Source organism: Cydia strobilella, chromosome 1, assembly GCF_947568885.1.
Source record: "Cydia strobilella chromosome 1, ilCydStro3.1, whole genome shotgun sequence".
NCBI lineage: Eukaryota > Metazoa > Arthropoda > Insecta > Lepidoptera > Tortricidae > Cydia > Cydia strobilella.
The window spans coordinates 30691941-30717545 of record NC_086041.1 but is presented as its reverse complement, the minus strand read 5'-3'; the positions used below and the strand labels follow the sequence as shown (position 1 = coordinate 30717545).

At 38.1% G+C, this 25605-nt stretch overlaps 1 protein-coding gene across 2 annotated transcripts; it reads left to right on the top strand.

Moving 5' to 3' along the window:
- Positions 1-572: 572 nt before the first annotated feature.
- LOC134743514 (breast cancer type 1 susceptibility protein-like) lies at positions 573-25462 on the top strand. 2 transcript variants are annotated; one of them, XM_063676999.1, is made up of 10 exons: positions 573-697; positions 1214-1310; positions 1488-1687; positions 1840-4037; positions 8619-8818; positions 9373-9843; positions 12617-12710; positions 19411-19545; positions 21726-21846; positions 22672-25462. In XM_063676999.1, the coding sequence occupies exons 2-10, from the start codon at positions 1225-1227 to the stop codon at positions 22872-22874; spliced, it is 3708 nt and encodes a 1235-aa protein (XP_063533069.1). In that variant the 5' UTR covers positions 573-697; positions 1214-1224; the 3' UTR covers positions 22875-25462. The 2 variants fall into 2 exon arrangements, with proteins under 2 accessions (XP_063533069.1, XP_063533078.1); XM_063677008.1 differs by having other exon boundaries at positions 574-697; positions 21736-21846; positions 22672-22832.
- The last annotated feature ends 143 nt before the right edge of the window (positions 25463-25605 follow it).

Sequence of the window (25605 nt, the reverse complement as noted above, 5' to 3'; positions counted from 1 at the left end):
AATTGTTTTTTTTTTATTTGCATTAATTATTTTTATGATTTTGACCCATGTTCTTTAACTGATATGCGTTAAAATTGTTAAATATTTAACAAACGAAACCGTCAACGCCATCTATACGACAGTAGGCCAAAGCTATTAGCGCCCTCTGAACGAGAATCAAATTTTCTTGATTTTCGAGGCACGTTTTTTCCTTAGACTGTATCCATCTATTACGGAGTTATATCTATCTTTGGTTTTATTTACTAAACATGTTTAGTTTTGTACCACCTGCGCGATTTATAGGAGGTATTTCATTGTTCATACGCCTAAAAAGAACGGCCCATTGACATTTTATTTAACAATTTTTTAATACCGTCAAACAAGCTAACTTTGCCTCCAGGGTAATCGCCCCAACGTAATATCAAATATTGGGGTAATTTTTACCAATATGGTATCCCCACGTTTATGACGTCATCTATGCCTATCCCTTACGGGCGCACGCGGTAGGCCGCATCTATAGAAATATACTAGATCTATGGTTGGATTATACTACTCTTTGCTCGCGGCTCGGCTCGTGGCTCGCACGCGAATGTAAACGGAACGGAATAAAAAAACTTTACTGTCACTGTCAGTTAGGTGACTTAGGTGCGCTAATACTGTCAAAAAGGGAATATTTGCCGCCAGCCAGTGTTATTTTTGTAAACGTTGTGTTGTTGTTGTGCGTAAATTGCTCAAATCAATGACGAAATAAGTGTAAAGGCTGGCGTCCACTAGACTCGCCGAGGCGAATCGAATCGCAATAATTCGCCTCCTATATTTTCTAATGCAACTGCGTCCATTGACGGGCGCGCCGCGGCTCTTCGCCAATGGACGCAGTTGCATTTGAAAATCATCATCATCATCATCATGTCAGCCGATAGACGTCCACTGCTGGACATAGGCCTCCCCCAAGGCTCGCCACTCCGACCGATCCTGTGCCGCTCCCAACCACCGAATTCCCGCGACCTTCACCAGGTCGTCGCTCCATCCTAGAAAATATAGGAGGCGAATTATTGCGATTCGAATCGATTCTCCTCGGCGAGTCTAGTGGACGCCAGCCTTAAGTTTCTATTCTAATTTAGTGTCTATATATACTATTATACTCTTTGGTGTTTATTTGTGAACAAATTGCAATCGCAGCCTGACGGAATGACTGTTTCATATTCTCGTTAATTTTGTTTTTGCTCGTTTGCAGCATCATAATTCATGGAGAAACTATTGAAAAAGTTTAAACCTGAGGATGCTGCCAAGGAACTAACTCGGGTAGCGGAAACTGTAACTTGCTTAGAATGGTTTGTGTTTTTATATATCTCTTGATAACATTTTTTGAAACTTTTTAACCATTACTATAATGGTTATCATTGATGCTCAGACATTCTTATGAATTTGCTTGTGCATCAATTGATGCATTTTACTGTAGTTATGTAACACCTACATAAAACTAACTATAACAATGCTTTAATTTCCAGCTGTAAATTTTACATTGTTCCGGAGACTGCCACTTGTGGTCACACCCTGTGCCACGGCTGCTGGATAGGGCGGCCGGCGTGTCCCGTCTGTGCGCTGCCTGTCAAGAGGCGGGCATTGAAGCAAAATGCAGTTATCAAGAGATACACGGAATGTGTACAGAAAGCTACAGCATTGTTTGAAAAACAGTTTAACATCAAAAGTATGTATTAGATAGTTTGAGTAATCCTTTTTGACGAAGGTTGAGTAAATTGTGCAAATTAAATATGTGTTCAAAACGCGAGAGATTAAAGTGTTAAATATATTTGTTTAGTAATATAACATAACAGATATTAACATGTTATTGTTTTTCAGTGGACGAATTTGCTCTAGATGCTCTAGTTCAACCAATAAATAAGATAGTTGAAAAAAACCCAAGTAAAACTGTAAATGCATGGCTATGTGACTCACAAAACCAGTTCTCAGCCCCCGTGTCCACCCAGCTATCCACACAGAGAGAGGACCCTGCTGTTGAAGTTACAACATGCGAGATCCATGTCCATACAGAATCAAAGAAGGTCCAGAGTCCAGCAAAAGTAATACATGCACCACCTCCCCCCCAGGATGACTTTAATAAAATTGAGAGAGTGTCAGACACAGAAGAATTTTTAAAAAACAAAGAGAATTTTGGCCCTAATATTGACCCATTCCATCTAGATGATGATGAATACACAACTGATCATCCCCGAAGAAGTTCTAGAAAACGGGAGCACAAGAATGAATCTAAACCCAGTGATACCTCAGGGGATAAGCACAGCTTTAGCAACATCAGCATAGATACTACTGACAAGTTAAACAAAATCAAGCAGAACTGGAGCAATGTTAAGAAAATGAGAAAAGAATTCAGTAAGTTACATAACAAAAATAAAAATAAGCTAAATGTCTCAATAGAAATGTGTAAGAAAACTAAAAGTGTCATCAGCAACCCTGTTCCAAGTGTGGAGCCCGAATCTCAAAAAGTTATAATAATAGATGATTGTACACCAAAAATTGATGAAAAAGAGAAATCACCTGATACTAATAAAATAACTATTGACACTGATAATAAACATGATGCTGTAGATTTGAATAACAAAAGTCCAGGAAATGCATCACCAAAAGACAGACTAAGTTGCCAGGCAATGGATACCATTCAAGATAATGATAATATGTCTAAAAGAGACCATAGAACTAACAGTTCTTCTATATTAAATAATTTTAAAAGTTATGATGAAAATCAAGGGGAACTCATAGAGACTGAAGTAAATTTAATGTCCAGAACCAATATACCTTTTCTTAAAAAGAGTGCTTTACAAACAGATAAACCTACTGATGATTCGGAAACCAATCCCAAAAGTACAGAGACAGCCAAAGAAAATACTGTTCAAACAGTCAACCATGCTGTTAATGACAATGTTGAAACTGATTCAGATGATATACAGATTACAATCAAAATTGGAAGTACATTGACTAATATTTTTATCAAGAAAAAGAAAAATGATGTTAAAGTGAAACTTAATACAGATCAGGAGGTTCAAACATTGCAGTGTATGGAAAAGGCAACTTCTTGTTATTCATCTTCATCTGTTCCTAAAACTTTAGATGTACAAAATTTTGAGATCAATATTGGTGGTGAGGGCATAGTCAGTGCTGTTACACAGCAGACAAAATGCATTGAAACCAGTAATGATCAACCACCAACAACTAACAGTGTGAAAGCCAATCTAAATAAAACCGTATCAACAAAGAAAGACACTGCATCAGCTGAGACTATTCCTATTGAAATCTCAGCAAGCCTTGAGAAAGAACTTACAAAAGTTATGGAATGTGACGATGATGGTAATAAAATTGAAGCTCAGAAAGATAAGACACAGAAGCCTCAGGAGAAAAATGAAGATATTCGTAAAGAATCATCTACTTATACTCCTAATAAGGAACAAAAATCAGAAGAAATGGAGCTAGATGAAGACATGTTTGCCAGCGGATCAGTCAAAGAGAACAATGTTCAACTCCTTATAGCTACAAAACCGGCTCCATCTGAAATACTAATGCCTACATTGAGGCAAAAAAAACCAACACAAACGCAGAGGCAGGTTGATAAAAGAAACAGAGAAAACGACAATGAGATGACTAGTAACAAAAAGAGAAAAGTTACAAGTGAAATCTATGAAGATAGTATTGATGATATACATAACGAAGATAATAAAGACGAGAGTTCAATCAATTACGATTCGGTTATGGGCCAAGTGTTTGCCAATATTGATGCAGATATTGGGAAAACCAATAAAAGCCAAAGTACCATTGAAAATCAAGACAAGACATTAGTTGAAAAACAGGCTGAAAAAAGCCAGGCAATAACACAACATTCAGTGTTGCTAAAAACTCAAAAAACTCAAAGAAAGGTGCTAGGTTTGAGTAGACTGGGCTATGCCACACAGGACATAAAGAGTCATTTACCACCAAAGGATAGTGAGAGCCTTTTTGCATTGTCAAATGTGGACTCCCAAATTTTAACAGAGAAGGGCCATAATCAGGTGTGTATTTGGTTACTTTTTGCAGTCTTACATGATAGAAGACGACAGGTCTTTAAAGCTCAGTAAAGTTAAAGTTAACTAGTGGCGTCAAAAATGAACGTCCAATTTATATAGCTAGAGATCTTAGATCCCGTTTTCTAAGGGGACCTTGCATTTTTGAGACAAAGCAAACCGCTTGGAACAGGTGTTCCTGGGGGTGATCTGAGCTGATTTAGCCCGGTTGCCACGAGGTTCCCCCCAGCAGGTGGGCAGGGGAGGGGGGGAAAAGTGCCTCCGGCGCGCCCCACTCTTAAGCTTTATATCTGCATATATCTAGCAAATATATCAAGTTTGGTGTCTTTTTCGTATAATTCGAGGATGAAGAATTCATTTCTGTGATTAAATTTTCACTCACCCATACAAAAAATACGAGAAATTGAAAATTCAAAAATTTTCTTTACACTTTTTTTTTCGAAAATCCTCTACAAAATGAAAACTATGGCGATTTGCTCTAGAAAAAAAATACCTGTAAATAGCCCAGTTATCCTTCTATATAAAATAGTAAACTTGTCAAACATTTTTCTTTTATAACTCTGTTAAAAAAAATGTTTTGTGTCGCGCGGCGTACCCGCGTTGTAAGAGCGGTATGCAGCTTTTAGGATTTTTAAGTATGTTTAGATGATTTCTAACAAGTTGTTATTTTTCTGGTTGTAGATTACATTAATAAATTACTTCTGGATGTGATATATAGTTGGTCAAGCAAATCATGTCAGCAGAAAAAGGCGCGAAATTCAAATTTTATATGGGACGATATCCCTTCGCGCCTACATTTTATAAATTTGCCAGTAGTTATTATAAATGTGATAAAATTAGCATAGTTAGATGTTTGACAAAAATGCGGGTTAAAATTAGATATCTATTGTTCGCAATTGCCACTACATGCACATAGGTCCGTACATTTTAGTTTTTTTAACGCAGTTGCACCTCCTTGCTCATTTGTTTTGCAGCGGCAACGAATAATCTCCAAACAAGCAGCAGCCGCCGCAGGTCGGCTTGTCCATATGGGCTCCCAATAACCATTTTGTTTGGACCAGCCCCAGTCAGCAGGGCATGGTAGCTGTTGCTGAGAGGATATAATCTGTCCCCAAACCTACTCCCCAAACTCCTCCTTGGTAAACTGCACGGAGAATATGTTTACGTAGGGCATCTTCTGTTGGAGGCAGATTCTCTAACTCAGGGTTTCTTAAACTTTTTGCTATCACGGACCATTTTCACAATTTAAACAATTCCACGGACCCCGGTTAAAATATATTTTAGAAAAATAATAAAAACCCTTATTTATATTTTAAAATTTATTTTTATAAGTTTCATTACACTTAGGTTTCGTCAAGTTTATTACAAAATTTCCTAATAAGTATGTTTACAGTAGGTATTTGACTTACTGCGGACCCCTGATAAACATGCTACGAACCCCTAAGGGGTCCGTGGACCCCACTTTAAGAAACCCTGCTCTAACTGGAGATTTCTTATTGTATAAAGTACTCTTCGACACTCATTTACCTGATCTGAAATCAGTAACAAAATGCATAGTGTTAAAATACTGTCTAGGGATCAGTGTTGGCAGAAACGTTAATGCAATTAACCATTAACCAGTACAAATTGAACCGTAAACTGTAACTGTCCGTTACGGTTTACGGTTCAATTTGTACTGGTTAATGGTTAATTGCAATTAACGTTCGGCCAACACTGCTAGGGATCAATTCACACCTCGTAATTCAAATCTGTCCAGACTTAAAAATGTAAGACTCTTACTTGTGATACAAGACCATAACAAATTTTTCCAATATTTGCAAATTTGGCAACGCCTGCTCAGTATTGCCTTGTTTGTCGTATTTAAATCCCTCTGTTACAGCAGGTCCAGCAGGATATGCCCTCCAAGCTTGAAATACGCTTTTTTTCACCTTTCCACACAAAAAAGAAACAGTGTCGCAACCTGAAAAGGCGTGGAAGAATGCTAAGACTACTGTACTTTCTGGTCCTGTGAAATAAATTATATATCTATGCGTTACAAATAAAATCATATGTTTAAAGAAAGTTTGCAGCACGTGACCAATTGCCCAGATGACCTGTCTCGTACTGCGGTGACATATTTATTTTATTTACAATTAATGGAGGAACTACAAAAGTTACCTAATGAAGATGCAATAGCATGGCACGAGAGGAACTGGTCATTCTTTCCTGTGCCAATATGTACCCATAACTCCTGGAGCTCCGGCAATTGTGATATACATGCAACTGCGAGAACAACAAAATCAGTATCCACTGTGCGTAGCATAATTTTTGTGTGACCTGGGGCTACAGCATCAGCCACATAATGGACCATCATGCGCGTGTCTGCTTCCTGTACGAGGGCAACTGGTCACGTGCTGCAAACTTCCTTTAAATATATGATTTTATTTGTAACGCATAGATGTATAATTTATTTCACAGGACCAGAAAGGACAGAAGTCTTGCCATTCTTCCACGCCTTTTCAGGTTGCGACACTATTTCTTTTTTGTGTGGAAAGGCGACAAAAAGCGTATTTCAAGCTTGGAGCGCATATCCTGCTGTAACGAAGGGATTTAAATTTGGCAAACAAGGCAATATTGAGCAGGCGTTGCCAATATTGGAAAAATTGTTATTGTCTTATATGACAAGTAAGTCTTACAATATTAAGTCTGAACAGATTTCAATTACGAGGTTGCAACCCTAGACTTATTTTAACACTATGCATTTTGTTATTGATTTCAGATCAGGTACAAGTACGAGTGTAAATGAGTGCCGAAGAAATCTCCAGTTAGAGAATCTGCCTCCAACGGATGCGCTACGTAAACATTATTCTCCGTGCAGTTTACCAAGGAGGCTATGTTTGGGGACATATTATAGCCGCTCAGCAACAGGTTGGAACATTGGGAGCCCATATGGACAAGCCTACCTGCGGCGGCTGCTGCTTGTTTAGAGCTTATTCGTTGCCGCTGCAAAACAAAATGCGCAGGGAGGTGCAACTGCGTTAAAAAAAACTAAAATGCACTGACATATTTATGTGCATGTAGTGGCAATTGCGAACAATATATATCTTATTTTAACCCGCATTTTTTGTCAAACATCTAACTATGTTAATTTTATCACACCCATACTAATCCATACTAATATTTTAAATGCGAAAGTGTGTCTTTCTGTCTGTTTGTTACCTCTTCACGCTTAAACCGCTGAACCGATTTACTTGAAATTCAGTGTAGAGATAGTTTGAGTCTCGGGGAAGGTCATAGGATAGTTTTTATCTCAGAATTCACCCCTTAAGGGGGTGAAAAGGGGGGTGGAAGTTTATATGGGGAATCAATAAAAAGGAGATTGGATAAAAGTCGCGGGCAAAAGCTAGTATTATATATGCGAAAGTGTGTCTGTCTGTTACCTCTTCAGGCTTAAACCGCTGGACCGATTTAGTTGAAATTTGATATAGAGATAGTTTGAGTCCCGGGGAAGGACACAAGGTGGTTTTTATATCAGAAATTATCCTTTAAGGGGGTGAAAAGGGAGGTGGAAGTTTGTATGGGAAATCGATAAAAAGCATATTGGATAAAAAATAAGCTACCCAAATACTAACTCCACGCACACGAAGTCGCGGGCAAAAGCTAGTTAATAGTAAAGTTTTCCCAAAGTCTTTATTTATATATTTGTATATATATCACGTCCAGAAGTAATTTATTAATGTAGTCTACGAACAGAAGAATAAAAACTCATCAAAAATCATCTAAACATACTTAAAAATCCTAAAAGCTGCATACCGCTCTTACAACGCGGGTACGCCGTGCGACACAAAACATTTTTTTTAACAGAGTTATAAAAGAAAAATGTTTGACAAGTTTACTATTTTATATAGAAGGATAACTGGGCTATTCATAGGTATTTTTTTTCTAGAGCAAATCGCCATAGTTTTAATTTTGTAGAGGATTTTCGAAAAAAAAAAGTGTAAAGAAAATTTTTGAAATTTGATTTTCTCGTATTTTTTGTATGGGTGAGTGAAAATTTAGTCACAGAAATGAATTCTTCATCCTCGAATTATACGAAAAAGACACCAAACTTGATATATTTGCTAGATGTATGCAGATATAAAGCTTAGAGTGAGGCGCGCCGGAGCCACTTTCCCCCCCCTCCCCTGCCCACCTACTGGGGGGAACCTCGTGGCAACCGGGCTAAATCAGCTCAGATCACCCCCAGGAACACCTGTTCCAAGCGGTTTGCTTTGTCTCAAAAATGCAAGGTGGTGGACCTAAGATCTCCCACTAATAAGTAAGGTTCGAAACAGCTTGCTTTCGCCCACGGTCATGGCGTGTAAGTGACGAATTGGAATATGACGCATGGTGTTCCAAGTATTTACAAGCAGAAATAAAATCCAAGTTATCCCCTATAGCTCCAGTACTTTGAAATATTTAGAACCTCAATTGGAGGGATTTTTGATTTTCTATGCTTTTTATTTTTTATTTTATTTTATTTATTAAGGTCTACCAACAGTTATTACATCTGACATTCTCTCTCCTCTTAACAAAAAGCTCATTTTCCAGAAGCACGGCTCAGAGACCCAGGCTCACATCGAGAACCTCCTTACACCCGGGATGTGCCAGAACCTGACAGATAGCCACCACAGCCAGGAGGCTGGCCACAAGAGTCAGGAGGATGGACAGCCCAGCCAGCACGTGATCCCTGCCACGCCGCAGGATCGCGACGACTCAGATGCTAGTGTGTGTGAAGAGACACCACAGAAGTATGTACACTGCATATCGGCACTACTCTGAAAAAAACTTGTATCTTGTTCTGTCAATCAAAAGAAAAATGTGCTACTCAAAGTTACTGCCTTTCAACTTTGAGTAGCAGTGTGAGATACGAGATTTTTAAAGTTATGCCGATATGCTGTATGCTTATCTATCAAAAAATTGCATTTATTTACTTAAACTTGGCTATAAAGGTGTAGTTTTTTTTTCTACACTACAGATCAAGGAGATTTTTATCACATTTTTATGTACAGTCAGCAATTTTTCCATCCCTTCCCTTAACGCCTTACAGGTAGATGTTGCTATATGCCACCCTTAAGGCGTTAAGGGAAGGGATGGAAAAATTCGCACACATCTGGTAGGCCTCCGTGACTCAGCTGGCAGAAGCGATTGGACTGATGTTCCAATGTTTGCATGTTCGAGTCCTGCCGGTGCAATTTTTTTGATTTTTCCTTTAATTTAAAAATTCATAATTTATCTTTGATTAGCCTTAATCTATGAATTGCAAACTGGAACGGCCATACTTACATCTCCTTTCTATTCACAGAGCTTCACCATTCACAAGAAAGTCCAACGCGGCCAACGGCAACGGCGCCCAACCTAAACAGACACAATCGCAACTGAACCCCAACGAGGCGCAACTCATCAAGGAAATCATCAACATCTCCGACACCGAGAATGACAACACCATCGTAACAAAACCCAAGCTAACCTTAGCAACACCCACTATAAACCAGTTCTGTAACTCTGTCCAGCATAATTCTACACCAGTAGCTCGGAAAAGTCTTAAGTTTGACGCAGCGGAGAGTACAAATTCTACAAGTACAAGTAAGAATGAGTTCACGAAGCCAGGAACGCCGAACGTAAAGTTTTGCGTGGCGACGTCTTGTTTGACGCCCGCGGAGGTGAAGACCGTGGAACTGCTGTGCGCTAAGAGGGGGTGGACGTTTGTTAAGGAGTTTACTAAGGATTTGACGCATTTGGTGGTTGGGGTGGATGAAGAGGGCAGAGCGCAGAGGTAAGGTTAATTGTAGAATAATTAATTTATATTGTGCTAATATAATATCTGGACTCGTTGGAACTATTTATAATAACAGCACAGCCAACATTAAATTACACACACCTGGTCCTATATTTAAAATAGAGAAAGTCGTTAAACAGGGCGACCCGCTGTCTCCTAAACTGTTCACCAGTTGCCTAGAGGAGATATTCAAAAAGCTGGCGGTCTCGTGGGAAGGATTGGGCATTGTCGTCGGTAATAAACGGTTAACTAACCTGCCTTTTACCGACGACATTGTCCTTTTCTCCCACACGGCATCTCAACTACAACAAATGCTACAAGATCTCAGCACAGCAAGCCTTGAGGTTGGACTCGCAATGAACAGAGCGAAAACTCAGTTGATGACCAATGGAGCAAAACACAGGGTCACGGTAGATGGGCAGGATATACAGTATGTTGATGAGTACATTTACTTGGGCCAGATAGCCTCCTTCGAAAACAGGCAAACCATAGAGGTCAATCGACGTATTGACAACGCCTGGAAGAGCTTCTGGTCCATGAAGGCGCTATTGAAGGGTGACAAGCGCAAACTCATCGACATGTGTATCCTCATACTTAACCTATGGTGCTCAAACATGGTCATTAACTGAGGCGTTAAAGTCCAAACTCAAGGTTTGCCAGCGAGCGATGGAGCGCAGTATACTAGGTGTTCGCAGAACTGATAGAATCAGAAACACGGAACTGCGCTCCAGAACTCGAGTTGTAGATGTATGTGTTCAGACCGCTAAGCTTAAGTGGGACTAGGCTGGGCATGTCTGCCGCATGCACCCTGAAAGGTGAGCCAAAATGGTTACCGAGTGGGACCCACGGAACACCATAGCTGGTGCTGGCCGGAGTGCAGGCAGGCCGAAAAGGAAAGGGCGGGACGACTTGGACGCATTCTATCCGGATTGGCGGGACACTACAAACGACAGGGTCGAGTGGAGGAAGCGAGGGGAGGCCTTTGCCCAGCAGTGGGACACTAAATTAGGCTAGTAAAAAAAAGAAAAAAATATCTAGCTTAAATTCATCATATCAGCCTAAAGACTACTGTTAAACATTTTAGACAAGGGCCAGAGTGGGTTAAGATTTGCACAATGGTGCAAATCGTGTGGCACAGTGGCCAATGCTTAAACTTTTCTACATGGCCTTTGGATTTGATATATACTTGCTAGGATACCTGTGTTTATTATACAGTGTGTTTTTTTAACCCCTAGTAATATTTTGCGATAGGAATATATCGGTCATACTAAGCTACTTTTACTATAGGAGTTATAGGACTAACTCCGAAATTGCAAAAAAAAAATATGGTTCTCCCATAGCAAACATCAACACCTGAACAGCCAAAATATTCATCTCTCAAAATATTGCTGGGGGTTAAAAAACATCTACTGTGTATCGAGAAGTAGGTATGCAACAGCTTTAAAAAACCGGCCAAGTGCGTGTCGGACTCGCGCACGTAGGGTTCCGTACCATTACGCAAAGAACGGTAAAAATTATGTTTGTTGTATGGGAGCCCCACTTAAATATTTAATTTAATCTGTTTTTAGTATTTGTTGTTATAGCGGCAACAGAAATACATCATATCACGGTTCATGAGATACAGGTTGGTGACAGACGGACAGACAGAACAGCGGTCTTAGTAATGGGGTCCCGTTTTTACCCTTTGGGTACGGAACCCTAAAAATGACATATATGATTGGTCACAACATATACAAATACCGATTTTCTTATAAGCCCAATGTGGGTCATTTTTTATTTTGTATTTTTTTAATTTTTCTCAGATTTTCATAAAATTTGGTGGATATAGTTCCTTATTTTGTACAACATAAGCGCAATTTCACTATATGTCCTACAAAATCTTACAAAATCTTCATACTAGAGCGGTACTGTCATGGTAAATTTTGTAACCCCAGTAAATTCACTGCCATCTGTCGACACACTTTAAAACTAAAAATAAATATTTATAAAAATACGATATATTAATATGTATTTAAATATGGATAAATGATTTTTTTTATTTGCATTAATTATTTTTATGATTTTGACCCATGTTCTTTTTCACTGATATGCGTTAAAATTGTTAAATAACAAACGAAACCGCCAACGCCATCTATACGACAGTTGGCCAAAGCTAGTAGCGCCTTCTGAACGAGAATCAAATTTTCTTGATTTTCGAGGCACGTTTTTTCCTATTGCGGAGTTATATCTATATTTGATCATATGATGTCACTGGGCACCAAAGAATAAAAAGAAAATCAGAAGTGTTAATTTAATACACATAGTGTTTCTACACTTGCCAACTCTGGACTGCTTTCACGCGCAGGTCGTATAGCACCATGAGGGTGCAATATAATAACTCATTTCGTGCCCTCATGAGGCTGCCGCGATGCTGCAGCGCATCCGGTATGTTTGCCGACGCGCGAGTGCCGGATTTTTATGCTGTGATGAGGACGCGTGTGGCTTCCTTCTGGGAGAGACTTAGTTGTTCAGAAAATGTTATTATAAAAACCATTTTCAGGGATCCGGATAGTCAAATCTTCCAATATTGGCTATCTGTGCACCGGGACGGGAATCGGAAGTGACTATATATGTGCTATTTAGTACATATCGTATTATTTTAATTTTTATTATTTGTTTTTTCTTTGTATTTTAGTTGAATTATTTGTATGTAACATTTCTATGGGTGTCACTTGCCTGTCAATAAACGAATTTATTATTATTATTATTATAATACGAACCTTATTTCTAGGACCGTAAAGTTCATGTGCGCGCTGGCGGCGGGGCGGTGGATCGTGCGCCACGAGTGGGCCGACACGTGGCTGCGACGTGGACACGCCGCCGAGGTGAGAATATTGTATTATGCAATAAATTTGATTGTGTGGTATGTCAGTATTTCTGCCGAATCATACACCGGAACAGGCGACGCAGCAGAAAACTGTGTCAATATGATTTTTGCTTTAAACTTTGGGAACAAATTAAAATGTTTTGATTTGTATTTTTAAGTAGTCACACTACTATATGTACCATTTTCATCCAAAAGGGTACTTATTGTCGGTTGTCAAGGCGCTATATCCGTATAGCTTCAATTTGAAATCAACCTTATCGACAAGCGACAATGTGGTACCTTTTGGTTAAAAACGTCACATATATAAATTAACTGAAATAGATGTCATTGTAGCCGCCGTGCAGGTCTCGACGACTCAAATAAAAACACTTCTATTTGAAGTAAACTGTTATAACATTCAATAGGTACTGGTTACGAAGGGTTCTTTAACTAACAGTTAACAGATGTAGAAGTGGTGGTTATAGTATGGAGGCTGATGAGAGTGATTTAGCGAATATGAATAGAAAAAAACCGGCCAAGTGCGAGTCGGACTCACGCACCGAGGGTTCCGTACTTTTTAGTATTTGTTGTTATAGCGGCAACAGAAATACATCATCTGTGAAAATTTCAACTGTCTAGCTATCACGGTTCATGAGATACAGCCTGGTGACAGACAGACAGACGGACAGCGGAGTCTTAGTAATAGGGTCCCGTTTTTACCCTTTGGGTACGGAACCCTAAAAAGGTGGTTTAAATTTAGGTGCCTCTAATTGGCCGCGATACGAATGATGTGGAGCGCTCCTATTGGTGCTTTAAAAAAGCCTCCGAATACTAACCGAGCCCGACGGCTGCGTTTAGCTACTGCAAGGAATATTTTATATAAATAAAAAGTTGCGTTCGCAACAGTCAAAAATGTCATAAATACAAGGTAGCGAAACAGGTGGCAATTTGCCACGTTTAAAGGGGCCCACTGACTATCAGTCCGCCGGACGACATCGGCCTGTCAGTTGTACGGAACTGTCAAATTTTTGTTCTAACAGACAGGCCAATATCGTCCGGCGCACTGATAGTCAGTGGGCCCCTTAACATGCGCCCTAATTCTAATCGTACGAGCTAGCCACGTGTAAGAAACAATGTCGTTATTTTTTTACTAATTATGACTATTACAAGTTTTTTTGCGCATCGGACACGGTAACGTGACTGAAATTTACGTCACGTCAATTTAATTGTCAATAGTCTTGAAATAAAGATTTTTATTACTGATGTTTATTGCCCTGACATTATTCTTAAACTAGCGACCCGCCCCGGCTTCGCACGGCTTACACAAAATCTACCCATACACATAAACCTTCCTCACGAATCGGTGCTATTGATAGGCGAAAACCGCATGAAAATCCGTTCAGTAGTTTTTGAGTTTATCGCGAACATACATACATACATACAAACAGACAGACGCGGCGGGGGATTTTAGATTTTAGTCTAATTCTATCAAAATACAATATACTTAGAGACGATTTATTTTAATGTATTTTTAGGGTTCCGTAACCAAAGGGTAAAAACCGGCCCCTATTACCATAGAGTAACTTATACTAGAGCGGTACTGTCATAGTAAATTTTGTAACCCCAGTAAATTCACTGCCATCTGTCGACACACTTTAAAACTTAAAATAAATATTTATAAAAATACGATAAAATGTATTTAAATATGGATAAATGATTTTTTTATTTGCATTAATTATTTTTATATGATTTTGACCCATGTTCTTTCACTGGTATGCGTTAAAATTATAAATAACAAACGAAACAGTCAACGCCCACTATACGAGTGTAGGGCAAAACTAGTGGCGCCATCTGATCGAGAATCAAATTTTCGTGATTTTCGAGGCACGTTTTTCCTTAGACTGTATCCATCTATTACGGAGTTATATCTATCTTTGCTATTACTAAGACTCCGCTGTCCGTCCGTCCGTCTGTCTGTTCGTCTGTCACAAGGCATTCATTGCAAGGCAGTCATTGTATCTCATGGACCGTGATAGCTAGACAGTTGACATTTTCACAGATGATCTATTTCTGTGTTGCCGCCATAACAACAAATACTAAAAAGAGAATAAAATAAATATTTAAGTGGGGCTCCCATACAACAAACGTAATTTTTTTGCCGTTTATTGCGTAATGGTACGGAACCCTTCGTGCGCGCGTCCCACTCTCACTTGGCCGGTTTTTTGTATTTAGCAGAGCAGTCTGAGAACGAAATTACATTTTTTTTAATACATACAGATAGAAAAAATATTCCATATGGCATTGACATAGTATATACAAGTAGTATAGACGCGCCACCGAGCCACCGGGGGTAAGAGAAAGAATATTCATATAAAATTTGGGCAGCAAAGGATTTTTTCTCTCTCACTCATATAAATTTCGGTATTTCGCCATCGCCTCCTACCTATGATGCCACCCGGTCGGTGATAAGGACAAAGCATGGCACTATTTTCTCTTTCCTCTTATAGGAATCGCAATAAGACTCTTTCTCTATCAAAGAGTGTCAGGCTCTTGCCATATGGTGTATTTGCGTCTCACATTGAGAGAGTGAGACGCAATGCACATTGTACCAACAAATTGGACTGGTGGAATATACCACCCTTTTTTTTTTTTATAGAGGGGAAAATGCTTTTCGCATACCACCCAGGCGCGGGGACGGGCCTGGGATGGTTATGTGGGACTCCCGTATAGGCTCATGGGACCCACGGTTTACCCACTAAAAACCCCTCTTGACCGCCTCAGGGCTATAAGGCGAGGCCACAGGAACACTGGAGCACTCTTCCGCAGCGGAATATACCACCCTAAGATGTGTAAACTCTCAGACAAAATCGAACTTCGAATTTGACGATTATTGTAGGTAAGGCTGCGTTTCCACCAGGGCTGTGCGAGGATGTGTAGCGAGGGATGTGTTTGTTAAGAACTATTACAATATCGTCCACTAGAGCTGCGCTGAACCAGGATAGGTAAATAGAATGATTCTATTGGTTCTTAACTAGGGCTCGCGGTCGAATCCGTGTTTCGTTTACACGTTTCGAATACCCGTTTCCGAATAATACGTAAACGGTTTTCTGGCCCGTTCCGCACGTTTAATTAAGAAACGTGTAGTTAAGACCCGTGTACACGGATGAACGGGTATTCGAAGAAACGTATCTTATTTATCCGTGGCCCCGGACACGTCCTTGACGATAGTAGCGAAGGAACGAACGCCAGCTACAAATGAATAGACAAAAGATTCATGACGAGTTTCTGTCATATTTAACCTTATTCCGTAGGTCATAGAGACGAAATTCAATAAACGGTTTAGAAACCCCTTTCTTGGGCAGGTAGTTTTTGCTTGCAATAGGTATTACGAGTATTCACGCTTCTTATCAAAGTATAGTATTTTATATAGCACTTTAAATAGCTACTTTTTACGTTGTGGGTTAGCAATATAATAAAAAAACCTGCTAGTATAGGTACTTATTTAAAAAAAATATTAGAACCATCGAGTTCAGTATATAGATCTAGGCAGGAAGTCAAACTAATGTTCGAAATTGGCATTAAGTATTTATAAAAAAAAAAAAATTAACTTGCTTCTTTATTTTTAGTTGAATTTAAGAACATGATATGAAATTGTATTTCTTGTCTTATAATGTAGGTACACCTTATAAAACAAAGTCCCCCGCCGCGTCCGTATGTCTGTCTGTATGTTCGCGATAACCAGACCTTCTTTGTTTGTTTACGCGTTAACCAGTTTTTCTTTGGGAATGTTTATGTGTATATTTTGTTAAGGTTTTGTTTAAATTGGTACAAATATGACGATGTTTGCTAATGAAGTTAGAAAAAATCACGCTGGCTTATTCGAAAACACTGCCCAATCTATTTGATCTCAATGTATGGTGGAGTTGTCTCTCTTTCATTGGTCTACAAAAAAGTGCGCGATGGCTGTCTGTCTATATTTTAAGAATAATTAACCCATTATTAACTTCAAAAAAACCGGACAAGTGCGAGTCGGACTCGCCCACCGAAGGTTCCGTACAAACTTAATTTTAAATGTTTGTTGTTATGGCGGCAACAGAAATACATCTGTAAAAATTTTAACTGTCTAGCTATCACGGTTCATGAGATACAGCCTAGTGAGTGGTGACAGACGAATGGACAGTGAACTCTTAGTATTATTAGGCTTCCAAAGTGAATACTTGTTACAGAATGTATTTTATTATGCTTGACTCTCTATGCGAAGCCGGGGCGGGTCGCTAGTTATTAATAAACACTTTAAATCAACTTGATAAAATTGCACCTTCTCAATAAATTCTAATTGTTTTTGCTTTAGGTACCTCTTACCACAGTAAAACGCTTTTTAGTGCGGTGCAGCTACAAAACAATGGAAAACATTTTCTTGTGCATATGTTTTGACCTTATTACAATGACATAAAGCTTATAATTGGCGGTGACACTTGTGATAATAGTTTGGGAACCTACATGTTTTCGACGATAACAAACAAAAGGATATTGGAAAACAATGGATGGATGGACCACCGGTCGGCAACGTGCGCATTTAAGTTTATTACCTGAACGCTAGTGAGAAAGTGACCAAAGTGAATTATGAATGACTACCAATTTAAAGATCTACCTTAATGTAATTAGCAATATTATCGCAAGTTATCCAAGGTAGTATGGGTTTTTATGGTTCTTGGGTAACATTTTGTTTTTCATTTGAGCATGATTACTCGAAAATCCCGCTTTTGTGTACCTACTAATAACTTTTTTGCGCCGTTGGCAGGTTTGTTGTTTTCGCAAAGCAGTAATAGATCCGAGATAAAAATAACCACGAAATAATTAAACTGTTATTTTTAATTAATATTGTATTCTGTCTGCACACCTCTTATTAACGAAAATACTATACCATTATATAATTATAAAAAAAATCAATGATCGATATCAAATTTATGTAATTAGCTTAGAAGCAATCGGTTTTATTAAATGATATAAATAGTTTAAAATTAAAATTATGTAACCTACTATTAAACATAGGAAGATGGCTCAGTACCTATGTTTTATCAATACGGTTAAAAACAATAAAAAAAAAGTAATTGTGCGGTTTTATGAAACCACGATGCAAGTGAAACTTTTTTCGGATTGCAGGCATTTAACTAAAAAAAATCGGAAATTAATTCGATTTACGGTATTATAATCGCGGTTTTTATCTTAACTTAATAAATTGGGGCGATAGAATAAAAGCTTCACTTTAAAAATCGTACGACAAACGAATTCATCTGAAGTCGGCATAATAATAGTGGACCTTGTTACCATTGTACATTGGCTCAAACTGGTTCGGAGTATTTGGACCCGTTCGGAACGGTCTTAAGTACCCGTGTAAACGGAGATACGTGTCTGAGATACGTTTCTTGGGAACGTTCCTTCGAAACGTTTTCGAATCCCGGCGGTTCCGTGTAAACCGGGTTCTTAGTACCGCCGGGCCTAAGAACACGGGTATACGTTTCGGCGTGTAACACGGATACCGGGAGCCCTATTCTTAACAGACACATCCCATGCTACGCATCCTCGCACATATCTAATGGAAACGCAGCCTAAGGTTGTAACTCTGTATGTCAAAAGATGACGTGTGACAAAAGATACGGTGGCGTACGCCGTCATCTACTTCAACAGTCAAACTTTTGGGCATGGTTTCTTATTACTCCCTTATTCATAAAATATTACGGGCCTGATTTAGTTAAATTATGTTTTATCCCTGTCTTACAAATACATAAGTCAAAATGACAGATAAAGACAAACGATTCCGTTTATGTATAACGCCATTAGACTTTACATCTCGTCATCTTTACATATGTACTACAATGAAATGGTTCCCTCCCTCAAGATATACAATTATATATATTTAATTTTTATATAAGTTTTACTGTCTCCATGTCTTATAAGAGTCCCCGGCGAGCTCGGCGGAATTTCACCTTTCACAAACGGAGTAAAACTGGTAACGGGTTCTCATTTTAAAACTGCGTGTTGGATTGTAATGAAACTTTGCACATACAATGACATGAGGTATATTATTATCATAGAGTAACTTATACTAGAGTGGTACTGTCATAGTAAATTTTGTAACCCCAGTAAATTCACTGCCATCTGTCGACACACTTTAGAACTAAAAATGAAGATTTATAAAAATATGATAAAATGTATTTAAATATGGATAAATGTTTTTTTTTTTGCATTAATTATTTTTATGATTTTGACCCATGTTCTTTCACTGATATGCGTTAAAATTGTTAAATAACAAACGAAACAGTCAACGCCATCTATACGACAGTAGGCCAAAGCTAGTAGCGCCCTCTGAACGAGAATCAAATTTTCTTGATTTTCGAGGCACGTTTTTTTTTTCTTAGACTGTATCTTTGATTATTATCTAGGTCTGTAACTAGTTTATATAGCTCTAGTATATAAATCAAACGAAATAGAGCAAAAACAAGTTTTGTATGAAAAGCTTCAATTCGCTGTATTTTTTTACTATGGTATCTGAAGCTATATAAACTAATTACAGACCTAGACATACCTTATCCCATTGTAAGTACAAAATTTCAGTGCAATCTAGCTAGTCGGTTTCAAATGAGATCGTAACTACGTTTGTATGGAGAACCGAACTTGCCGGGCTGATAGAAAAAAAATTGAAATGGTTTGTCGATCAGGAACCGTTCGAGGCGCTGGACTGGACGGGTGAGCCGGGCCCGCAGCGCGCGCGCACCACCCCGCGCAAGCTGTTCGACGGGTTCACGTTCTTCTGCATGCCGCCCTTCAGCGTACTCAACGAATCTGTGCTCAAGGTACCTAGGCTTTACACACACACACACACACACACACACACGCACGCACGCACGCACGCACGCACGCACGCACGCACGCACGCACGCACGCACGCACGCATGCAGGCACAGGCACACGCACGCACGCACGCACGCGCTCGCCTTCAAATGAATCACCAAAACTCAACTATTTGGATATTTTGGGAAAACCTTGTACAGTCGAAGGCAAAAATATCTATCCAGACAAATGGCTCAAAAATATGTTAACACGACTTTATTGTCTAAGGTGTAAGAGCAGAGCGTACACATATTTTGAAACTTTGGGAATGTATTCATATTTATGCCCTTGACTGTATGTACTTTGGTACGACCACGACCTGAAATAATCTAAACATGATTGTAATGTCAAAATATTCAGATATTTTTAAACAACCTGCCTATACGTGTTTTGGACTGCGCCTGTGCCACGTGATAAAAAATAGAGATTATTATGGTCACGTTTTGATACACTTTTCTTGTGATTAGCATAAAATTAAACACCTGTTTGCAATTTGCAAGAAAGCCTCTAGATTGTATCTTATCAATACTACACTATTCCCCTCCTTGGGCTTACCGTGGGACTGGGACTTAGTCAATCTGTGTAAGAAGTGAGAATGTCCTATAATATTTAATTTATGATTGAGTTGTTTTATAATTATTATTTAGGATTTTAGACACATGTTTTATGATTACATGCTTGCCAGTTCGTTGTCAGTTACTTATTACCCCATTTAAAAAATAAATAAAATCCATATCCTGAAAGGCCCACCATATAAAAAAATCCTATTTTTACTTTGAACCTTTTTACTATGGGACCAACCACGAAATCGCAAAAATAATTTACCCTCCCATAGAAAATGGACCAGCCAAAATGTATGAAACAGCCAATTTTTTCGCGATATCGGGGTGGGTCCCATAGTAAAAGTTGCTCAGTATAATCCCAAAACCTCCCTGGCAACGGGTATGCACTAATATTTTAGCCACCGTTTATGTATTACATTTCAGCTTACTTAACATAATACAAATCAGCTTCATGCAGTCTTGCCTTCAACATGTCCATAGCTGACCATGGTAACTTCTTACGAACCGCCTCACTCGTGTAAATATGAACTTTCATGGGACGACATCTTCATACTTTTTGGCAAATGTAAAATGTCAAATAAAATAAGCAATATGTCCCACACCCACTAGGGCGGCGCCATAGTCATGCGCGAAGCGAATACAAGTCAGTTTGTTTTGTTCATGCATAGACCTAGCATTACATAGACCAGCTATACGCGTGCGCCCGTAAGGGATAGACATAGATGACGTCATAAACGTGGGGATACCATATTGGTAAAAATTACCCCAATATTTGATATCACGTTGGGGCGATTACCCTGGAGGCAAAGTTAGCTTGTTTGACGGTATTAAAAATTGTTAAATAAAATGTCAATGGGCCGTTCTTTTTAGGCGTATAAACAATGAAATACCTCCTATAATTCGCGCAGGTGGTTAAAAACTAAACATGTTTAGTAAATAAAACGTAAAATAAAATGTATTATGGGTTTTAATTTAAAGAAATCACAAATCGCAATCACACCAATTAATATACAACACATTTAATCTTCACAACATTTGTTTATTTATTTTTTGGAATTAGAAGTACGAAAAAACTTCGAGGTCAAAATTACCCATAAAATTATGATATTTTCATCTGGTATCCCTAACATGATTGTTATGCAGCTAAATTAAGAAGAAGTTTAAAAATGGCTGACCTCAGACTCTTACCTAGCTACGTAATTTGGGCGGATAATTTTACAAATAATGTTTTGTTAATTTGCGTAAATAATTGTGATATTTTTATTGAAATCGTTTGATTCTACCTTGCTTTGAGTGTAACGTAATTTTACGATGTTATTCTCACATATTGCGTTAAGAGGAAGGTGTAAAATACCGTACTTACGAGTGAAAGGTTATGATCTCATATTTTTGCTCAGAGCAGCTATTACAGCCGATTACAGAACAATTCACCAGTATTTTATCAAAGTTCAAGCATTCAAAACGCTAACCATCACTTCAGTAGGAGACTGAAAGATACATAAGACTATCCCGTTCGGTCATTTTCCCCCACTCCTCATGACCGATCCAGTTATACTAGATTCATGTGTTCATGTGTTCAGATGATGTTAGAATCGGCAGGCGGCCGCGTGGTGGCGTCGGACCGCGAAGTTCAAGTTGAGGGTGACGACGTGCGCCTGCTGCTCGCCGAACCTGAAAACACACAAGAAAATCAGTTCACATGTGAGTCATCATTTTCCTAGCACTGCATTGTGGAACAAGGAAATTTTCTGTTTAAGAATCGTAAAGTTTGGTGGGTGATAGTCCTACAGATTCCCAATTAGATCCTTACTAACTTTCATAGATTTTTGTTAGGAAAATAAAACGTTATCGTCGATAAACAGAAAATTCTTATATCCAACCACAAGTTGCGCTTTAAGCGAGGTTTAGACTAGCAAGAACTTGCATGCAATTTTCGTTACATTGCGGTATCTGATCAAACTTTTGAATACAGTTTACTTTAGTAGTCGGCAATGTAACTTAAATTGCATGCCAGTTCTTGCTAGTCTAAACCTCGCTTTAAATTGTCCCGGTTTTATGCCGCAGCTCACGATGTTTTTGAATCGGCTCATAATGTTCGTATATTATGAGTATGAGTTTTTACATGTTGCAAGATTATGGTTTCAACTTCAGACAATTGGATAACTGCATCACATTACAATGCGCATTGTGCGACCGTGCAAATCTAAAATACGATTTTGCAAAGTCTTAAATACTCGCAATCTTTTTGAAAGAATACGTTTTAGATTTTCTTATATAATGTATTGTTGTTAAAGTTGTTGTAAAAGTGTCAAACGTATTTACCACTTTACCACGTCACTGTGCTATCATAATGTAAGTAAGTTAACGTTTACTTACAAAATTTGATTGTTATCTTATGGTGTTAATGGGATTATTTTACCTCGATATTTTATAATTATGTGGACTGTATTCGAACAAATTACGAATTACGATATACGATTATTCGAATAAATTATGAAACAGTCCAAACTATTTGTTTGTTTACAGACCTGGCATTAAAACTAAACATCGTCCCAGTAAACCACGAGTGGGCGCTGAACTGCCTCGGCAGCTACACCCTCACGTCCATCCTCGACCTGATGCTGTGTCCTACATCCCTGCTGCCTGCCGTCACTTCCAAATGGCCGCAAGTCCTTTTCACACAAGAGTTTGACCCTGTCACAGAGTCTGACTTACCAGATAATCAGTGAAACTTTGGACAAAGTTGGATTGTTGACTATTAATTACTTATTGCAGTGTTAACACACAAGGACATGTCATTTGTCAGGATGGCCGTGTCGGAGGCAATAAATTGAACATAACGCCACCTATTGGTTTTAGTGTAATGCAATGTTTTTGTGTCAATTATTGTTTATTCTAGTACCTTTACATTTACTAGCAAGCCTAATCGTGTCATCATCACAACAATACTATATTCTCTCATTTTTGTTCCGTACAAACGAAATATACATATATATATAAGGTTGGTATACCACCTGTCAAATTTCTTGGTCCAATGTGCATTGCGTCTCACTCTCTCATTAAGCAAAATGTGAGACGCAAATACACATTGGACAAAGATATTGTAATAGTGAAATACCACCCTAAGCTTGGTTTTTTATGAATGATGTTATCAAGTTAGTTTTCATAGGATACTATATTATTAAAACTTGTACTGTATTTAGACATACCTGGATGTTTCATCAATAAATAGGTATTTTAATGTTATTGTTTATGTGATTATAGAACTGATAACCAGTGTTCGGAATAGGCAGAGTATAAATACCTAAACTTGGTAAAACAAAGTCATAAAGTGGAGACTGCCTTGAGATAACATTTTTTTCCGGAAGTATAGTCCCGGAAACGTACTAATTAAATAATATTGTTAAAAATACGGTAAAAAACAATGCATTCCTCGTTTTTGTCCAATACAATCAATAGGCGTAAAATAAAACAACCAATTTTTTTTTACTTTCTATACATACACATTTCTTAAATATAAACACACGCAATCTCGCTATTCAATGTAAATGCAAAATTATTTAAACTATGTTACTACTAGTAAAAATGATCCTGATTCTGATGACATTGAATTTTTTTTTATCGCAAGGCAGTCTCCACTTTATGACTTTGTTCTATCAAGTTTAGGTATTTATACTCTGCCTATATTCAGTATCTCTGCCTATCACTGCTGATAACTATTGCTACACTTAATCAGATTATTGAAAAGCTTCATCATTTTGCATCACACGGGGACAATTTCTCTATTATTATAATCTAGCTAGTGCCATCCCTATTATCTATTTTATGTAGATGTCATGGTCAGATCATACATTTTGATCCTTCCATGGAATACCATTTTATTTTAGTATTGATCACTTCATGATATGGTTAGGTCATGTGTCCAACCGATCATTTTATGAAATGATTGCCACATCACGAAATGATACATTTTTCGATCTGGCCACAGCATAAAAAAGTAAAATACCTGAGTCATTCCACGGCAGAAGTAACGCGAGTCACCAGTTTATTATTTTATTTGACAGTTTATTCAGACGAAAGGGGACGACCGCCCCTAAACCGCCTTTCCATACAAACGTAGACCCTATTTTCCTCTCTGGATATTAACATAATTGAAAATATTAAGAGGAGCATTTAAAAATTTGTATGGAACCTGTTTTTCGCCTAACTTTTAATATAATTAAAAAAACTAAAAAAATCTAACGGGCATAGCTATGACCAAAAAAACATAAAACTCTGTAAAAATATTTTCAGTAATGTCAATATCCAGGAGGGAAAATAAGGACTACGTTTGTATGGAGAACAGATCGTCCCCTTTCCTCTTAAGTTTCAAAAATATATGTGTCTAAAGTACTAATAACGCAGCAGTTTACGCTAAAGATTTATTTAACAAGTGTAAATTGTTTAATCTGACGCTTAAATGCATGTGAAATGATTACATTTTATTAACCTAGAGATTGCAAGTGTTTGCTTTTATCGTTGTTTGCCACGTTAACGTTAAGTTGTTATGAAAACGCCAGGTAATGTTATTTAATTAAAATACGGGTCAATAGTTCAGTTCAGTTACGTACCTAATTATATTTAATACATATAAAAATCAAATAAGAACATTGTTGCTCATTTGCACTGCTCTTTAAGAATAAATATAATAAGTAATAACCTATAAGTTTTTTGCAGCCTTAATAAGTTACTTACTACCTACCCGAGTTAATAGCTATTTCTAGTAATGAACCGTCTGTACCATTCCCATGTAGGCATAAAAGGTCTGTGGAGCGCATCGTAATTTGTACCTGCCTCTGAAATTACTTAGTTAATGCTTATCCAGCGGCCTATAAAAACAAAGAAGCAGCCGCGACAAGGGGAGGGTCAGAAAATCCTATTGTATATTAATGTTAGTGACGCCATTCTCCCGCCAGTTTTGGCAAAGATGCAATTTCATTTGAATATTGTGCATGTAGACTGTTATCTCGCGTTATTCTCGTAACTGAAAACAGTTTAAATACAGTGCTCGTAAAAGTAGTGTGTAACGCCATTAGCTTAATGCCTTAATATTGTACCTAATACCTAATACACTCGAGCAAGAGCATCGAAAGCGGCTCACTTTGTAAGAAGCATTTGACAAATCCCATTTTGATTGCTCTAGAGTGTATTTTACTTAAATTAGTCTTAATTGTCTACTAAGTGTTGTCTATCCAGGTTCTGTGGCCAGTTTAGAATACTGTTAAATTTACAAGATGTGTTTTACGAATTATTTACGAATAAATGTATTTTTATCTTATTTTGCTTTTTAATACCAGATGCCGTACGTATTACCTATTTGACATGGCAGGTAGGGTGGTTCAGTAGTAATAAATCAAGTAAACCTACTTGCTAACTTTATTCGCCGAACTAAAATTTACATTTAAGTTAAAAAAAAACGAA

What these genes read in the sequence shown, in the direction of transcription:
- LOC134743514 (XM_063676999.1), top strand. Translation starts at nt 1,225, where the DNA reads ATGGAGAAACTATTGAAAAAGTTTAAACCTGAGGATGCTGCCAAGGAA. An exon ending in GAAGAGGGCAGAGCGCAGAG is followed by an intron (nt 9,844 to 12,616) that starts GTAAGGTTAATT and finishes CCTTATTTCTAG; the next exon opens with GACCGTAAAGTTCATGTGCG. An exon ending in ACAAGAAAATCAGTTCACAT is followed by an intron (nt 21,847 to 22,671) that starts GTGAGTCATCAT and finishes GTTTGTTTACAG; the next exon opens with ACCTGGCATTAAAACTAAAC.